Source organism: Pelobates fuscus, chromosome 2 (genome assembly GCF_036172605.1).
Source record: "Pelobates fuscus isolate aPelFus1 chromosome 2, aPelFus1.pri, whole genome shotgun sequence".
In the NCBI taxonomy this organism is placed as follows: Eukaryota; Metazoa; Chordata; class Amphibia; order Anura; family Pelobatidae; genus Pelobates; species Pelobates fuscus.
The window spans coordinates 388,188,536-388,207,586 of NC_086318.1; the positions used below are offsets into that span (position 1 = coordinate 388,188,536).

At 37.8% G+C, this 19,051-nt stretch overlaps 1 protein-coding gene across 1 annotated transcript in view; it reads left to right on the forward strand.

Annotated features, from left to right (window-relative positions):
• Positions 1–19,051, forward strand: part of RAB3GAP2 (RAB3 GTPase activating non-catalytic protein subunit 2) — a 90,783-nt gene that overhangs the window by 50,399 nt on the left and 21,333 nt on the right. Inside the window, exons 17-31 of the mRNA XM_063443814.1 lie at positions 735–799; positions 2,514–2,604; positions 3,973–4,100; positions 4,904–5,117; positions 5,348–5,445; positions 6,342–6,447; positions 7,865–8,025; positions 10,421–10,649; positions 10,876–11,049; positions 12,310–12,416; positions 13,066–13,132; positions 14,370–14,440; positions 15,623–15,658; positions 16,447–16,521; positions 17,872–18,090. Of these exons, the coding sequence (XP_063299884.1) occupies positions 735–799; positions 2,514–2,604; positions 3,973–4,100; positions 4,904–5,117; positions 5,348–5,445; positions 6,342–6,447; positions 7,865–8,025; positions 10,421–10,649; positions 10,876–11,049; positions 12,310–12,416; positions 13,066–13,132; positions 14,370–14,440; positions 15,623–15,658; positions 16,447–16,521; positions 17,872–18,090 (1,841 nt within the window). The remainder of the gene's footprint in view (positions 1–734; positions 800–2,513; positions 2,605–3,972; positions 4,101–4,903; positions 5,118–5,347; positions 5,446–6,341; positions 6,448–7,864; positions 8,026–10,420; positions 10,650–10,875; positions 11,050–12,309; positions 12,417–13,065; positions 13,133–14,369; positions 14,441–15,622; positions 15,659–16,446; positions 16,522–17,871; positions 18,091–19,051) is intronic.

Consider the following 19,051-nt stretch of genomic DNA (forward strand, 5'->3'; position numbering starts at 1 on the left):
GTTCCCACCCTTTCTTTTTTACGGGGATCTTGATATATCCCAACTGTGAGTACTGCCACTATACGAAGGGAAAAACAGCAATTTTACTTACCGTAAATTCCTTTTTTCTTTGTATAGTGGCAGTACTGGCTTTCCCTCCACTTTTTGTATAGATTAAATGAATTTTGCATGATTCTGTCTCCGTTTGGGTTCTTTTTTATTACTGGCGAGTGTACAGGGCATACAGGATTTATGGAGGCAGCAGGCGGAGCACAGGCATAAAAACCGGAAGAAGGGGGAGCTTCTTGTCCCAGATAGGAAGGAACATCCCAACTGTGAGTACTGCCACTATACAAAGAAAAAAGGAATTTACGGTAAGTAAAATTGCTGTTTTTTTTTAATTTTTCCGATATACTTCTCTTTTTTAAAATGTTTATAATGCTGTTGGTTAGAGAAATGATGACTATAGCTAACCTTTTAAATGCAGATGTTTGTGAACTATATTCCACTTGTAATTCCCCCTTTATAATAATATAAATACGGAGAACACTTTAAAATTCTGGACTTCTCCAGTAACATCAGGGGATCTAAAACAGTCACAAAAACAATCACTTTTTTTACTATAGTTAAACATTGTTGGATATTACATTAAACATTATACTAATGTAATGTCACTTTGTAATTAGCATACATTTTGGTTTTTGGTTGATTTTGTTTGTCATGACAATTATAACTTACATTATTCTCTGTTGTAGAACGTCTGGAGGCAGAAGCCAAGGAAATCATTTTAGATATTAAATATCCGGCCACTAAGAAACAGGTACTTGAAATACCCGAAGGCCACGTTTGCTGTCGTGGTTTCTTGCTGGTTGTCCTTTATTCGATACAAGCAGATTTGATAAAAGTATTGGATTGACATTACACTAATTGTAAACATGATTAATTTCAGTTCTATCCCCAATCTTGCAGTCCTGTAGTCAAATGAGCTTAAAGCAATGGTTACACACAGGTCCCTGGCAATAGTGACAGGTTGTTAAGTGGTTCTGTCATCAGTGCTCAGTACTAAACACATGCATAATAAATTAGGTCAACAAAATAAGTAGGGAGTTTCATAATCAGATAGGTAAGTGGATACCCCTGAATTCCTTTAGACACAAAGAGCATTTAAAAAAAAAAATAATAATTTAGAAAATTGATGTTCCCCATAGTGACCTAAATATATACGATGTAAATAGTAGAACTATACATCATTATAGAGTAATAAACTAACATAGCCAAAATCAAATTATAAATTCACAGACAAGGCAAAAATACAACTTTATATTTACATATATATAACAAGATAATGGACAGTCCTGTTCTAGTGGGGATACTGATAAAACCGGACCTGCAGGTGTGCATTGTGACCTGCGTTGTAGCTAGATTCTAGGATATATTAGGTAATGCCAGGGAAGGGGGTGGGATGTTTTATTAGTTCCTATATTTTTGTGTCCATACTCTCTTCTTAAAACATATTTGTAAAACTTGATATTATTTACCGACTTCGTATTAGAGTGAGATTTCACTCTGTTTAGCTCACAGATATACATTCAATAAAGTATTGACCAATGAATGAACACAAAACAAAAAAGAACTTCAGATGTTCCAATTGTTGACTCAATTTATATGTATTAAGGCTTTCATTATATAGAGATATTATCCTGAGACTGCTACATTATGAAAACGTTAGACCAATATAGCCTGATTTTCATACATAATGGGTTATTGTATAATTAAACATTTAATGACTACATAGCAGCCTCTTTGAACTTATATTTTGAGCACAAGATAAGGACAGTCATAATGCAAATATATTATTACAATATGTAAAAATGGCTACTCAGCTATAACATTATTATTATTATTATTATTTAGTGCTGCTTTATTGATTTAAAGGGACACTATAGTCACCTGAACAACTTTAGCTTACTGAAGCAGTTTTGGTGTATAGAACATGTCCCTGCAGCCTCACTGCTCAATCCTCTGCCATTTAGGAGTTAAATCCCTTTGTTTACGAACCCTAGTCACACCTCCCTGCATGTGATTTGCACAGCCTTCCATAAACACTTCCTGTAAAGAGAGCCCTATTTAGGCTTTCTTTATTGCAAGTTCTGTTTCATTACGATTTTCTTACCCCCTGCTATGTTAATAGCTTGCTAGACCCTGCAAGAGCCTCCTGTATGTGATTAAAGTTCAATTTAGAGATTGAGATACAATTATTTAAGGTAAATTACATCTGTTTAAAAGTGAAACCATTTTTTTGTTCATACAGGCTCTGTCAATCATAGCCAGGGGAGGTGTGGCTAGGGCTGCATAAACAGAAACAAACTGATTTAAACCCCTAAATGACAGTGAATTGAGCAGTGAAGTTGCAGGGGAATGAGCTATACACTAAAACTGCTTTATTTAGCTAAAGTAATTTAGGTGACTATAGTGTTTAAGTTCTTATGGGCTAGAATTTAGAATTCTTTTGGCGATTTATTTATTTTCTTAAGGCATTAGAACGCATCCTTGCCAGTGATCACGTGCCCCTCTCGACGCTGACCAGCATTACACAGACTTTAATGGATTCTCTTGCAAGTCAAGGTAAACAATCCGCTTTTCTTTTTATACAGGCTAAATGTTTTCTAAGAAAGAAAGTAAAATAAGAAATGCAAAGTACTTGTTCTAGGTCTGAAAATGGTTGCACTTGTGTATAGTAAAATGCAGACTTTTAAATGAGATAAAGGACAGAAAATAAACTGCACTGATGACTGATATACTGTTTATTCTCAGATATGAATAACTACGAATAGCATACAGTTTGGTATCTTTGGCAAATGTCCTGGAATGTGTGCTTTAATTCTACAAATTGCACTGTAGCATAAACACAAATAATAATTATTGAACAATAAAAATAAAAAGATAACCCCAGCTGTATAAAGCTATGCAACTCAAAATATTATCAGCAAAAATGTATGCCTTTGTGGCCAAAATGCTAAAGGTTTTGTGCAGCTCTGTTAAAGCACAGCTCTTCACTGGAAGATGTCAGAATCCTTCAGTTGCAGGAACTGTGCTCTTACACGTACAGCACTCCTGCAAATCGAAGAGGCTGCTTGAACATGCAAATACATGCTCTCATTGTTAGTGAGATGGAGGAAGCTAAAAATTGTGGAGGCTGCGAGAATTCATAGGTACCTTTTCATAGACAGTTTTCTTGCACTATACCCATGACAATAAACTAGTGGTTATAGTATTTGGCATATTTTTTGTATGATATCTAGAATCTTATTTTGAATTTGGCACATGGTGCACCAGCTACAGAACACCTTATAGAGGGAAGAGAGGCACATTACTCTTACTAACTGGAAATTACTGATGGTCCATGCCAACCATTACTGTCTGCTTTCCCCAATACGCAGGACGTGATGTCCTATATTGCATACTTTTTGTGCGTTCTATAAATGCAAAGTTTTCTGCATTGTACGTATACATTGTCACTGTTGTTTAGTTAAAATTAGTAAATGGACTTTGCTGATTTTTTTTTTGTGTCTTCATTCTGCTGTGTAGGTTACATACACTGTGCTCAATTTTGTCTCTTACTAAATTTGCAATACAAAATGTTATTTAAAAAAAAAGAAAAAAAAGATTTTGGGTCGTATACACTTCCTTATGGTTAATTGATCATTCAGTGGAGAGCAAGAGGCTTCTATTAGTAAAGAGTCTATATGTCTATTGACTGGAACAGAAAATAAAATATTGATATGTACTCACAGGGTGGGATGCCATATTACTAAATTAAAAGTAGTGTTGGCTCCAATCTCTGCTCCTGTGCCGTGTTGTGCAGGGGAACACAACTCGCTCTGCTTAGTGACAACCTTTATCTAACCACATATCTAGAAAGTAGGGACCCTCAGGGCCCTTAGACGGGCTAGTTTTTGTCCCAGTAAGTTCTATGAGTTCCTTTCTTTGCAGAACTGGAGACTGTAGATGAAGGGCTGTTTGCGTTCTGTGAGGATAAACTCAAGCTGCTACGACTTTATGAGTCTGTGAAAAAAATAAACTGCGCTGTGATGGAGGAAGGTTCTTCGCCTACAAATAATGTGAGTTAGTTTTTTTTCTCCTGTTATTTTAAAATTAAAACCTTTAATCAAGGGAAATTGTCACTTTCCAAGATTTATATATAGGTGTGTGTGTGTGTGTATATATATATATATATATTTTTTTTTAGTTCTGCACAATATTTGACAAATATGTGTTCATAAAGTGCGAAACAATTAAATGTAAAAATTACTCCACAGCGGGGTGCCTCCATCCTTGCTCCCTGTTAGTCTATGTAAATTCTGTCCTGTGCACCTGGCAATCAGTCAGAAGAGAAATGAAACAATTGGGTATTCTGTACAAAAAAAAATGTTCTTCTAAAAAGTGGAATAAAAGTGGTTCAGTCACATAGCCCACCATTATTGCTATTTCTGCTGCTTATTTTCTGCACCTGAACTGCATTGCGATGTCATTTGTTAATGCTTTCATACATTTATTAAATGAAGAGAGAGCAATGTTTATTGAGTGGTTCAGTTTCCAAAGAAGTGACAGTTTCCCTATAAACAACACTTTCTACTTTCCTTACTGCTATATTTGTGTTTGAGTTTTGTTGATTTTGTCACGTGTTGTTTAGCTGCTGTTTTCTCATCACATATGACTTGTTTATAGTTTTACATTTATTAGTATTATTATTAATTTATGTGCCCAACATATTCCGACATTCCGCAGCGCTTTACAATTATACAACGGGGATAACTGACAACAAGTAGATGACATACAAAATATTAACAAGAGGTGAAGAAGAAGAGAGTTTACAATGCTAGCATTCATCCTGTGTAATTATGATGTCTTTATGTGCTTAAAGGAATTGGCCACGTTACTAAGGCTGGACGAGGAAGAGTTAACCAGGTTGCAGGATTTAATCAAGAATTACAAGCAGGAAAACCCTAGAGCTGGGGTGCGCTTCGCTGAAGATGAAGATGGTGTACTGCCAGCGAAGATTTTTCTAGAGTATCTGGAATGTGACAAAAACTCAATTAATGTGAAGAAGATTGATGAAGAGGAGTATATAGCACTGGGTGAGCTGCTACATAACGAAAACATTTAGAATAATTGCATGTGTGATGTACTTCCATTAAAGGGACCCTATTATGTCCGATAAGTTCTCCAAAATTAATCTCTAATTAAACAGGAACTTCATCCAAGTATATTACATGTAATGCGTTTTCTCTGAAGTCACTCCTTCACAGTGCTGTATTTAGGATGGTAAAGTCACCCATTCCCGTTCTCTTTATTCTCTTGTATACAGGTACTTTCTTCTTCTGGAAGTGTCTCCATGGAGAATGTTCTACGCAGGACATGTGTGAGACACTAGAATCAGCAGGCTTCAGCCCCCAACTATTACTGGTATTTAATTCTTCATATTACCCCCTGTCCTAAAGCTCACAACAGTCATACAACTATAGTGATCCCAGTGAAAAAACTTGTCCATATCACTTTCTTCATGTTTTTTGTTCCTTATGTCACCAAATGTATTTTCCATCTCCTTCTCCACCAACATGCCCTAAATCCTTTTTTCAATTCCATAGTCCTCCAACCCTTACATTCTCCTTTCAGCCCTTTCCTTTTCTTTCTCCATTGAACCCACTAGCCTTTTTTTCTCCTGCCTTACCTCCATTAACCTCTCCCAGTCTGTTAACACTTTGTCTCACTCAGCAGTTACCCTATTTCTCCTATTTCAGCATTTACCACCCTCTCTCAACTTACAACTTTATCAGAATGTCCTCTTCTACCTCTACCCACCCCCCCCTTCTTCTCCTCTTTACCTTTTTTCCCAATTAACTCTTATCCTCATTTTTACACACTATCACCACTCTTGAGAATTGTATTAATTTGTATTAATTTGCTCTGTGCCCACATTATCATCTTATCATCCTCAATGCTTTATTTCATCAAAGACAAAAACATAAGAATGATAACTCCCCATGACTTCCCCAACTCTACCACTAGGCGCTGGTGTCTTGTTTCGGAGGAAATTCTGCACCTCTCACAGACCCAAGTCAATGTTTACAGCTAAACTTGTGTATATTGCTTAGTCACTAGACAGAATGAGGTTACGTTTTCTGCTGGCAATGTGTCTTTGTGTAATATATTATATGTACACTGCTATCTGAAATGCAAGACAGATTTTATTTAGAGCAGCTAGCATTATGAACATGGAGCAGTTAGGTGGAATATGTCAATGCTTTATACTAAAACTAAAAATGAGTTGAGAGGTTTTAACGTAACTTTCTTCCTTATAGTCTCTGCTGCTTAAAGTTTGGCTTTCCAAAGAACGGGAAATCCTGGAGAATGCACAGTCCTTGTGTTGCCTTCACAGTATGCTGTCGCTTCTTAGCAAGATGAAAGGTGGGATAGAGAACAATCAGATACATTTACACATTTATTTTGAGCAATAGAAGATATAGGGTGCTTTCGATCTCTGTGTGTCTGACACATCGTCCTACGTGGCACATTTAGCATTTGCAAAAAAAACTGCAGTTCTGCAGTCTCTTGCCTTGCAGAGTTAGCCGCTGAGCGTTTGAGTGTAATGCATTGCATTTTTCTATACGTTAACAGACATTTAAATGGATGACTTTTTCACACCAAATTTGTAATGACTTCTAATGATATTGATTCAATGCTATGTTTGTCTAATATTTCAGTTATATAATTCCTCAGCTAGAATAGTCCTGCTCTGTATTGCAAGCTACATATACTTGTTTTGCAGACCTTTTCCTTGTTCTTAGGCACCGATATTCCATATTTATTTATTTATTATGTTTACTTGACGGGATCTTCAGTTAAATAAGTGAATAAATAGAATGTTTCACACACACACACACACACACACGGATATGGAATGGAAGGGAGAGGTCCGCAAAAACAAAATATGCAGCAATACTGAGAACTTATTTTGTGGAATTATAGAGCTAAAATAATACACACACACACACACACACACACACTTTAAAGAAGGACAAAGCAAAATAAAGGGAAGTAAGAAGAGACGAACAAGAAGGTAGGATAGACACACACACACACACACACACACTTTAACCCCTTAAGGACCAAACTTCTGGAATAAAAGGGAATCATGACATGTCACACATGTCATGTGTCCTTAAGGGGTTAAAGAAGGACAAAGCAAAATAATGGGAAGTAAGAAGAGACGAACAAGAAGGTAGGATAGATACACGGGTTTTCTTAGGGATAGCTGCAAAATACTCTGCCATGAACCAGTGGTGAGGAGCTGGCTCTATGAAATGAAATCAGCAATAGAAGAAATGTCAATCTGTAACGAGTAGCATTGTAGTCAGTTGGGCAGTATTAAAGGGATAAAGTAAGGAGATAATATTAAATGTCCTGGTAATAAGTACAGTAATGCCTTAAAAGTGGAAACTGGGTCAGAACGGCCGAGACAGGTTTTATAGTCCCTGAGTTCATTATAATCCTGATAACCCCTTACCTTTTAAAGAAGGGTTGAAAATAATATTCCATTGGAGTTACAATGATGCCAATACATGTAATATTGTATAAATTGTGTACATTTTAAGAGTTGCCTTTTAATATCCAATATCCATAGCAATAAAAGATTCAGTTATGTTTTTTCCCTAGAGCAATATGGATATTATTTTGATCCATGCATGCAAACGTACATTTGTATCCACATTTTGGAGAACTTGATTTAACATTTAATGTAGCTGCAGTTGAGCTTTACATTGACTGTGGCAAGTTTACTAATCAGATGACTGATTTCTTTCCCCCTCTGCTTTGTTCAATGCAGTGGCTATCGATGAGTCCTGGGATCTGCAGTCAGTGTGCCCCTGGTGGCAGCAAATGCGCACAGCATGTGTCCAATCTACAAGTAACGGGGCAGCTCTGTTATCTGCTCATATTGGGCACTCAATAGCATCCTCTATAACAAATGCCCTTGCGGAAAAGAAGGTAAGAATGTATAGAGAAAAATTAGTATTACACTGTTTAACCCTTTAGGGAAGTTGGAACATGTCATTACGTGCTAAGTGTAATGGGCTTTAATGCCTTTAAAGTCTATTGATGTGTCCTGCAGATTTGGTGTGAGGAGGGTTAAATCCCCATAGACAGCAATGTAGTGTGAGCAGTGTTCAATTCCTACTCACACCATGAAACCTAGGTATCAATAGATACCTGGGGATACTCTCTGTCAGCTGGGGTCATTGTTCAAGAGCTGAAAGTCAGCACGGCATATAGTCCTTTAAAATCCATAGAGAACACTGCAGCTGAGCGATCAAGCTTAGTCACAGTGATTCTCTCACTGGATCTAGTGATTGGGAGACCGCCAAGGTCTGAACAGACCCTGGATAGTCTTCCCTCCGTGCTCCAGTTGCATTTTAAACAGTGCTGGTATTTGTCAGTTGCCCAGCACTGATCTCAATGCATAGCGCATACTATATTTAAAGGGACACTCCAGGCACCCAGACCACTTCTGCCCATTGGAGTGGTCTGGGTGCCAACTCCCACTACCCTTAACCCTGCAGGTGTAATTATTGCAGTTTTTTATAAAATGCAATAATTACCTTGCAGTGTTAACTCCACCTCTAGTGGCTGTCTACTAGACAACCACTAGAGGGCACTTCCTTGTCCATAGCACATATTTTCTGTGCTAGAGTGTCGCTGGACATCCTCACGCTGTGTGAGGACCTCCAGCGTTGCTCTATTCCCCATATGAAAGCATTGAAAAGCATTTTCAATGCTTTCCTATGGAGAGCTCTAATGCGCATGCGCGGCATTAGGTCTCCCCAGCAGGCAGGATCAGTCTCGCCCACCGGCCGACATAATGACTGGGAGCAGCGGTGACCCGAAACCACCGCCCAGGGGGACATCGGCGGGGGTCTCGGGTAAGTGACTGAAGGGGTTTTCACCCCTTCAGCAACCGGGGAGTGGGAGGTGAGAGGGAGAGGGGATCTGCAGTGCCAGGAAAACGTATTGTTTTCCTGGCACTGGAGAGTCCATTTAATGAACGTGATGGGAAGCTGCAATACTGAAAATAGCCAGTAGATGGCAGCAGCATACCACTCTGGCTTAGTTTAGATTTCCCTTTTCTAATATCAGTACTAAATAAATACAATGTGTATGTAAACTATAAAATAATACCATAAACTTTGAAAAAATAGCACCTCAATAAAGCTAAAAATATATCAAATGGCAAATGGTATGCGTTTATGGAGTAATTTGAACAACTAGGAGATCGCTATATGTATAATAATTAGTGCTACGTGTGAACATCTATACATCTTTCTCACCTAGTAACAGCTGTGTATTACAGCAGAAATATTTCTTACCATGGAATACTTCATAGTATACTGGTGTTTATGGCAAGCAGAATTGAAGGGGATCTGTTAATATTCTGGAAATTGAACTTGTATTATTGAATAATACATTAAAAAACACCTTTCAACTTTTTTCATGTGATGTGATGCTCCATTTTCTTTTATATGTATTAAAGCACGGCCAAGGAAAACCTTATATCTGTTTCTCTCCATCCACGTGCTGTGTTCATAGATAGAAGAGGCTGCTGCTTATAACAGTGATTGACAGTGAGCCAACATGGAGACACTCAGTTCAAGCAAAGAGAGAAATATAGCAGCACAAATTTTTACTTTTTAAGGGACACTATAGTCACCAAAATAACTACAGCTTATTGTATCTGTTCTGGTGAGTATAATCATTCCCTTCAGGATTTTCAGAGAAAATGCAGTGCATTACAGCCTAGTGATAATTTCACAGGCCACTCCTCAGATGGCTACAAGAGGTACTTCTTGGGACAGTGCTGCACAGTGTTCAGCCCTACCATTCGGTTTCTCCACCTTTTGCATGGAGATACTGAACTTTCCTAATAGAGATGCATTGATTCAATGCATCTCTATGAGGAGATGCCAATTGGCCTGGGTTGTGTTTGACTTGTGCTGGCTCTGCCCCTGATCTGCCTCTTTAACAGTCTCAGCCCATCCTATGGGAAAGCATTGTGATTGGCTCAGAGAATCACTTCTGATGATACCAGCCAAGCAAGCAGATCAGGGACAGTGGCAGCAGCCGCAGACTTGAATACAAGTAAGATTTGACTACATTTAGGGAGGCAAGGGGGAGTAAGGCGGCTGGGGAGTAAGGCGGCTAGATGGTGGTTTTAACAGTATAGGGTCAGGAATACATGTTGGTGTTCCTTTAAATCTTTTTTTCAAACCTCACAAATGTGTTAATAAACCATTACACATAAGGGATTAAGTAAACATGATATTAACAATCGTGGCAAGTGACATTGCCCCTTTAATTCGGCAAGAGTTGATGGCAGTACTTTTCTTAGTTCCAGAAATCAGCAGCAGACGATGATGGCGAGTTGATGATGGACTCATGGGAAGCTCTCTCCCTGGATACCGAGTACTGGAAACTCCTACTGAAACAGCTTGAAGATTGTCTCATTCTCCAGACACTGCTTCACTTCAAAGTATTCAGGAAAAGTTCAAAAATATCATCCCTCCAGGCTGAACCACTGGAAAAACTGTCTGTGAAGAAGCTTTTGGAAGGAGGGAAAGGTACCACATATTAATATACAAGTATATTAGCATAGTTAAGGCCATTTTATTTATGTTCTTGTTGACCATTCCTTTCTAAGTAATGTTGTTTTGTACAGCCTTCGCTGTGTAATTCTAGTGGGAGATAATAGTCCTGCTGCTGCTTATAATATAATAATATATTTATTTAACAATAATCTTGTTGCTGTTTGATGTGATTTGAAATGTCTGTTGTTGCCGCTTGCAGGAGGCGTTGCTGATACTGTGGCTAAGTGGGTCTTTAAACAAGACATCAACCCCGACCTTCTAAAACTAGCAAAAGAGAAGAAAGATTGTGCAAAGCCAGCAGAGACCATTGAAACGAGTAATGCTGTCGCACTCTTTGAGCCACGTTCAGCAGAGTCTACAGAAGGAATTCAAGGTTAATAAATGAGAAAACAGACTAATCTGTTCACGAAAATACCCTTAACTCATAGATATCTCTGAGTGTCTTTTCTAGAATCTTAAATTCAGGAATTGTTTTATCCATTCTGTGCACAGCATGTATTTTATTTCCCAGCTAAAAGTATCTTAAAAGGGAAACAGTCAGTTCTCGGGAGTTTTAACATTATGCTTCCTTATTCCTATATTTAACAAATGGGTATTTGTAGTTGTGAAAAATACAATGATGTGTGGAAAGCCACACCTCTCTATACTGTAACTGGTCCCCACAATGTTGGCTCCCTGTCAATCACTGTTATAAGCTCTGTCCTTCACAGCGGACAGCGGGGAGAAAGGGAGAAATTGACTGATTTGCAATGCGCACCTTGGTTTTAATACACGTTTTGAAAGTGACAAATGAACGCTTTGTGTAAATGCATTCGCCTACTGTGTACATAGTTAGCTGTGATCGGTGCAATCACAACATCTGTGCCTATAAATGTACATAACATAATGGATTTGTAGAAATATGAATTAAAAAGGAATGTGGCTTAAAGGAACACTACAGACACATAAAACACTTCAGCTTGCTGAAATGCTTTGTGTTTGGAATCTGTCCTTTATTTTTACAGTTTCTAAAGGTTTTGTTTTCAGTAGAAATCATCACTTTTAAAGCGGACACGGACAGCCAGGAAGGTTTTCTTCCATTATTTCCGCAGAGCCTTCCCTCCTTCACAATGACCTCTACTACAGCTTATTGACAAGCACTGGAATGCTGCGATCTCTTGATCGTTCTCTATTAGATCGTTCTCTATGTATTCCCCGTCTCAGACTGAATATCAGTGCTGAGGGAAGAGTGGAGGGCTTGCAAAGGCTGCAGAGGGCAGGGCTGCACCTTTTACAAGTTGTGTTTTCACATCGCCCCAACAAAGCATGCATGAAAAAATAACTGCATGTTTTCTTTGTGGATATATTTGGCAAACAGTGGGGGGGAAAAAACAAAAAAGATATTGTTTTCCTTTATTTAAAGGGACTCTACAAGCTGCATGCAACCCATTTCAAACCTTTTTAATTTTAGATTTTGTTACATGTTCTAAAATACCTTGTGTCTCTCACTGACGCAATCATACGAATCTCTCCCTCCCACTCTGACCCATGAACATCTGTATGGTTGACATGAATCTGCTGCAAATTTCAATAATAGCAATTCAGGTGATCATATTACAAAATGTATTTTTCAATAATATTTTTTTATTAACAGAAGTGCTGAGCCAGGCGTACAGTCACTTCCCCTGCAGCCTGGATCTGGATGTGGTGCATGCGCACTGCTGCTGGGAGTATGTGGTGCAGTGGAATAAAGATCCGGAGGTAATCACTATAAGTCCGATCATTTTCTTTATAGATTGAGATCATTACTTGGGCATTAATATAACTTATTTATACAGAGCACCAGCAACCCTTTCTGAGGACGACCATGAGAGTACACAAACACGAGATTTGTCGGTAACCAAGTACATTACATGTTGACTTGTGAGCATCAGAGTTCACAAACAATAGACTTGTGAGCCTCAGAATACGCTAACTGTACAATCGTGTTTTTGCTCGGTTGTTGTGGACTAAGTTGCACATGTTGCTCAGTCGTTGGATGGTTGAATCATGGTAAACATTAACAGCCAAAGTTTCAAACGCAATCTATCACTGCTGTAGCGGGAAACAAAAGCATCTGCAACATTTCACTACAGTGTGAGCAGAGCATTCTTACAGCTGCCGTATCCAAAATTCTGGTAGCTGCATTGAGTTAATTCTCCAGTCATGCAGCCAAAGCCATGTCTTACTAAATGTGATGAAACGGTATTTTCAACCAATATTTTTCAACCAATATAATATTCACCAGGTCATCTGTAAATGTTACATTGCAGTTCTAACTTTATTTTATTTAATATGGTCATCTCTATATGCTATTCTTTGTTTTTTCTTTTTTGTTACCTTAATGTGCTAAGTTCTTCTTTTCAAACAGGAAGCGCAGTTCCTTGTTCGTTCTGTCGATCACTTGAAGCATGTAGCTAATGCACATGTGCAGTTTGGTAAGATTTCAATTGTTCTAGAAAGTGCTCCCAATCATGTTTCCCACTATCTAAATAGTCACATGTAAAATATATATTCTGCTATTGCAGATAAAATAAATACTCCAGAAATGTGCCTTTCCAGGTTCAGTTACCAGTAATTGAGCTAAACAATACAAGCATCCATAAAATAAGACTTTTTTATTAGGGGAGGGAGGGATCTCTGCAGGAAGTTTTGGTTCATCCTCCTGTGGTTCAGTGCATAAGATACGTTTGCTGTATATGAATATCCGTATATGTATCTGTATATTTACACTTGACTTCCAGCTTTAACTTCAAGGTGTTATTTGAAGTAAAATATCTCTGAAATTCCAGGAGACAATCTTTTATAGTAACCAGGTACATTTATTACAAATTCTGTTTAATTTAGAATGCCTTATCTCCTGCTCTGTTAAAAGCTTGCTAGACCCCAAAGGAGCCTCCTGTGTGTGATTAAAGTTCAATTTACAAAGCAGGAGATAAAAACTTTTAGAGTAAGTTACATCTGATTGAAGATGAAACCATTTTGTTTTCATTCAGGCTGTGTCAGTCACAGTCAGGGGAAGTGTGGCTAGGGCTGCATTAATGGAAACAAAAGTGATTTAACTCCTAAATGGCAGTGAATTGAGCAGTGAGACTGCAGAGGCATGATCTATACACGCTTCATTAAGCTAAAGTTGTTTTGGTGACTATAGGATCTCTGTAATATAAAAACTTGCTTGAGACAGGGAGCCAACAGGTATCTTTTTGACTGTTGTAGAACTTTTTCCATAATGCTTGCCTGCCTGTGGTTGCAAAATCATCATGCGAAGGTTACACCTTTACAGCTCAAAGGCTGCATGTTGGTTACTCCGGTTTAGTCTTTAGCTCTGTACTAAACTTTGCATATCCTGTCTTCACTTTCAGTGTAGTGGGCAGTTTATGCTGTGACTTTGAAGTTGTTATTTAACACCTTGTCTTAAGGCCTCTGTTCACGAGAGTGAATCGGTAGGGCTTTTGTTATGGCTGTCATGTGTTATGATCTGTAGGTTGATTTGCATTAAATGCCCTAGATGTGCCTGTTACGTAAACCGTTTTCACATCATAGTACAAAAGTAATCGAATGAAACATGGAGCTGTAATAGGTGTCATCTTTGAACCTTCAAGTGTCAGCAGTACGCTTCTAATCAAAGGCTAAGTGTGCATGATTTATTTGTCTGTGTTCTTTTTTTTTTTTTAGGCCTTTCTTTGATGATGTGGAATACATTTATTATAAAACGTTTCTCTGCCGCAGCGTACCTAATGGATAAGGTGAGAACTCTGTATAATCTTTCGGGTGGTTATGTGCCATGACAAGGCTAGCATCCTTGCAGTATTCTCTGCAATACAAAAACAGCATTGAGACTTTATTGCTTGAGGCATTGTTACTTATCAGCTTTTTTGTTGTTGCTGTTTTTATTTATGTATTTATTTATTTATTTGTTACCCAACACATTTTACAGTGAAATCGGTTGAGGGGTATGGCATATAACTCTTGTAATACATTCGTGAATTTATTATAACCATTTATGTATTAAATATTTTATTTGTGCGACACATCGTGTTTTGTAGAAAGGGTGTAATAACTTATTTTGACAAACAGAAGCAAACAACATCTCATACGTTGTTGGAGTCTAGCAGGCAGACAGCCTTATTCACCAACTGCATCCCATAGGCAACACTAACTGCATCTTCTAGAACTGTGGTTTCCAGCCTGCTCGGACTCAAGCTACCTCCAGATGTTATGCACAGACATTAACACTGGTGCTGTGATAGGTTGGCATGCAGTCCTTAAATGGTTTTTTTTTTTTTTTAATAATTCATGAGAATCTCATTAATACGGATAGGTTAATTTGACTAGTTGTATTAAATCTATCAATAAGGCTTCAAGTAAATAGGACATTTGCCAGCTGTTAATTAAGGTAAAAATTTTAATAACGTAGGTATGTCTTGAAAATGTTTCTCTCATTAACCCCTTAAGGACACATGACATGTGTGACATGTCATGATTCCCTTTTATTCCAGAAGTTTGGTCCTTAAGGGGGTTAAAGTGTGTCTTGGTCTGAAAAGGTTGGGAAACATTGCTCTGGACCAGTTTATCTAAAAAGGCTGCTAATTGGATGGGGCATGCACTGATGAGTCAAACGGAGTAAAATGGCCAGCAGTTGTAGTTGGATGTCTTATTTTAGATCAAGATCATTTAAAATCAGAGTACTATGACGGCTTTGACCCTCCTTGGTCCTTATAACTTTTTGAGATTGTACAAATGTTCCACAGTTCTGTTTTATATTCCGGTCACAATTGTATCCAGAAATCACACACAGAATCATTTCTCAGTGTGCCGGGCAGTCAACATAAACATTTAAATAATAATTAAGTTGTATGTGCTGCAAACTTTGGGTAAATAGCCATTACTAACACACGCATACTGTTGAATGGTTTGTTTTTTTAAAGGTTGGAAAAGCCCCAAAGGACAGGTTGTGTAGAAGGGTAGGTAAATGGATCTTTCACATGGGTCAATGCATGGCTTCACTTCATTAAACATTCCTCAATGTTGCTGTTTTATCACTAATCTAAACTTTCTGACATACTTCTCTTTATCTGCCATTTCCACTGTCCTGATCTGCTTTATCTTCATTAAAATGCCCACAGAATGAAGAGGCCATAGCAATAAAACCTACATCAGAAATGGCTCTGAAAAAGTGACTGTAGCTGCTTTATTGTTTGCATTTATGGACTTTAGTTCAATTTTGAATTCTCTAACAATTTTAAAAAATGGGCAAAATGTTCATGCAAATAACAAAGTGTGTAAAAAGTATCATCTTTTGCCCACTTTGCTGGCAATTTGAATGCATAAAAGTTTTTTTTTCTCTTAAATGGGATGCATAAGGAAATTTCTAACAACTATCCTGCAAAGCCAGCAATGTTCCATCAGCTAGGAAAGGACTCCCTAACATTCAGCAGGAATTTTTATTTTTGCTTTTTTACCCTCCTAGGGATAGATTGGAAAGGGAATTCTGGGGAGGCTCTAACAGTATAGACATTCCATATGGAGATCTCATAAAACATTTTGTAAATATTATCTAATTTACTAATTGCTATTAATATGTATTGTGCTTGGCAATAAATTGAGACTTCAAGATAAGCAATAGATATTTATTTTGACGTTCTGAACTCTGTGAAATGTATCAGAAACCTCCTGCATGTGAAGAATTCTGGTACCCAACGCATTGAGCAGATCAATCAGTAAATCTCATTCTTGTGTTCTCCACTCACAGGACGTAGGAATGAGCGATGCAGCACTGGTCTCCTTTCTTGGAAGTTGCTCAGATCTCATAGAGACCATGATGGAGGTAATTCATTCTGTCCTTAGTACTGGCATTTGTATTTTCTTTTCCAAGCACTGGTAATTTGTTCACACAAAGATGGAAGCTTATCAAAAGCCAGGTTGTTTGTTGACGGCAACATAAAACGATTTAAAAATAGATACATTGTAAATATGCAATAGATTACAGTGTAGGCAGCCCACCCAAAAAGCATTTCTGCTTAAAGGGACGCTATAGTCACCAAGACAACTACAATATAATCAGTTTCTTCAGGCCTTTTGTGGTAAACACCGTTTTGTTCATCGAAAAGGCAGTGTTTACAATTCAGCCTAGGGATACCCACACTGGCTACTCATCCGATGGCTACTAGAGGTGTTTCCTACTGTGCAGGACAAACAATCAGTGTCTCCACCCTCTGCATGGAGACACTGAACTTTCCTCATAGAGCTCTATTGATTCAGTGCATATCTATGAGGAGATGCTGATTGGCCAGGGCTGTGCTTGGCTTGTTCTGCCTCTGCCCCTGATCTGCCTCGTGGACAGTCTCCTATGAGACTGCATTGTTATTGGCTGAGATTAACACTTCTAATGATGTCAGCCAAGCAGGCAGGTCAGGGTCAGAGCCAGCAACAGCAGACTGGAATAAAGGTAATATTTTACTATATTTAAGGGTACAATGGGGGCTGGATGGTGTTTATAACACTATAAGGTCAGGAATACATGTTTGTGTTCCTGACCTTACAGTGTTCCTATTAGAAATATGCATGTGGTTAATCGTTTTTTTTCCTGAAAAGTGGATCTGCTACTGCAAACCACACATTACCTGATGTCACCACCTCCTTATGTTTTGTAAAAATCCACATTAATGTCAGATTTTCTGGTATTAAAGTGGCTCTGTCATCACACTCACACCTTATGTATTTTTATTACGCTTGACAAAAGTAGAGCTACCTTTTTGTCAAGCCCTTAGCTGCCACTAAAAAAAGTCTCTTAGGCATCAGCGTTTTAGTTTTAGTTTTTAGTTTCTTGAATTAGACTATTTTGTTCATATGATTTCATCTTTTGGATATACTTTTAAACTGATTTAGCATTGTGAAAAATATGTTAATTTTGTTACTTTCATATTATTCATAATTTTTTTTTTTTACTATATATATATATATATATATATATATATGAGTTATTTTTAGATATTTGAATTTTTAGAAAAGTAATTTTGCAAGTTTATCCAAAAATATTTGCTTATCGCAAAATATGAAATGTGTTCGAATATCTTTATAATGTATCTCCGTAGTAGAGTTTATACAAAGAGGGAATAGTGGGGAAAAGTGTTTAATATGCCTCTGGTTTATATATTAATCTATTTTTTTTAATCAGGCTGATGTGAGCAGTGATGAGATGGAAGTGCCATTACTGGATGTGGAAGATGCCTGGGTATCGGTGGAAGGGCCAAACTCTATAGTGGAGATTGCCCTGGAGGAAAAACACATCCACTATCCACTAGCGGAGCATCATTTCGTACTGTGTGCCATCCTGTATGCAATCATGAGGTTTTCTCTCAAATCCGTTAAACCTCTCTCTCTTTTTGACAGTAAGGTACGTGTCTGTAATTGTTTCCCCTCTTAAATGTTATGGTTTGTTTCATTCTTAATCGAAGAATGCACCGGAAATGTTGGTGTATTTGGTTTGAGATCCTCAAAGAACCTGTCTTCGCTTCCGTGAGGCTAAGAGTGCCCCTTATAAGGGTAATTAGCCTAGCAATAGACTTAGAGTCCATAGGCCTGGAAGTATATTCTACTTCCTGCTCACCATCATCTGAGACCTTAGGGTCTCAGGGTCTTCATCAGGGCATGAAGAATGAGGTTCTACTCTGTGCCATTTATAAGGACCACGTTTATCCGTGGTAGACAAAGTCCTCAGCAATAGCTTGAGAAATCCACTGTTTAACCCATTAAGACTGAGCCAAATGTACACGTTGTGATCAAAACGTAAACAAAAACTGGAATTTGCGCTATATGTCTGTTCAGGCGTAATTCACCTCTTTCATATTATGTGCACCCACTCTTATTATATATCATTTTATTCAGGGGAAACAGGGCTTTCATTTAACATTAAATATTTAGCTATAAAACATAATTTAATATGAAAAAATTGGGAGAAAATAAGAATGTTTTAATTTTTTTTTTTTAGTTCTACGTGACATTTTAACTGTGAATGTTACATAGTTACATAGTTACATAGCTGAAAAGAGACTTGCGTCCATCAAGTTCAGCCTTCCTCACATATGTTTTTTGCTGTTGATCCAAAAGAAGGCATAAAAAAAAAAAAAACCCAGTTTGAAGCACTTCCAATTTTGCAACAAGCTAGGAAAAAAATTCCCTCTTGTCCCCAGAATGGCAGTCAGATTTATCCTTGGATCAAGCAGTTATTACCCTACATTGAAAGATTATATCCTTGAATATTCTGTTTTTGCAAGTATGCATCTAGTAGCTGTTTGAACATCTGTATGGACTCTGATAAAATCACTTCTTCAGGCAGAGAATTCCACATCCTGATT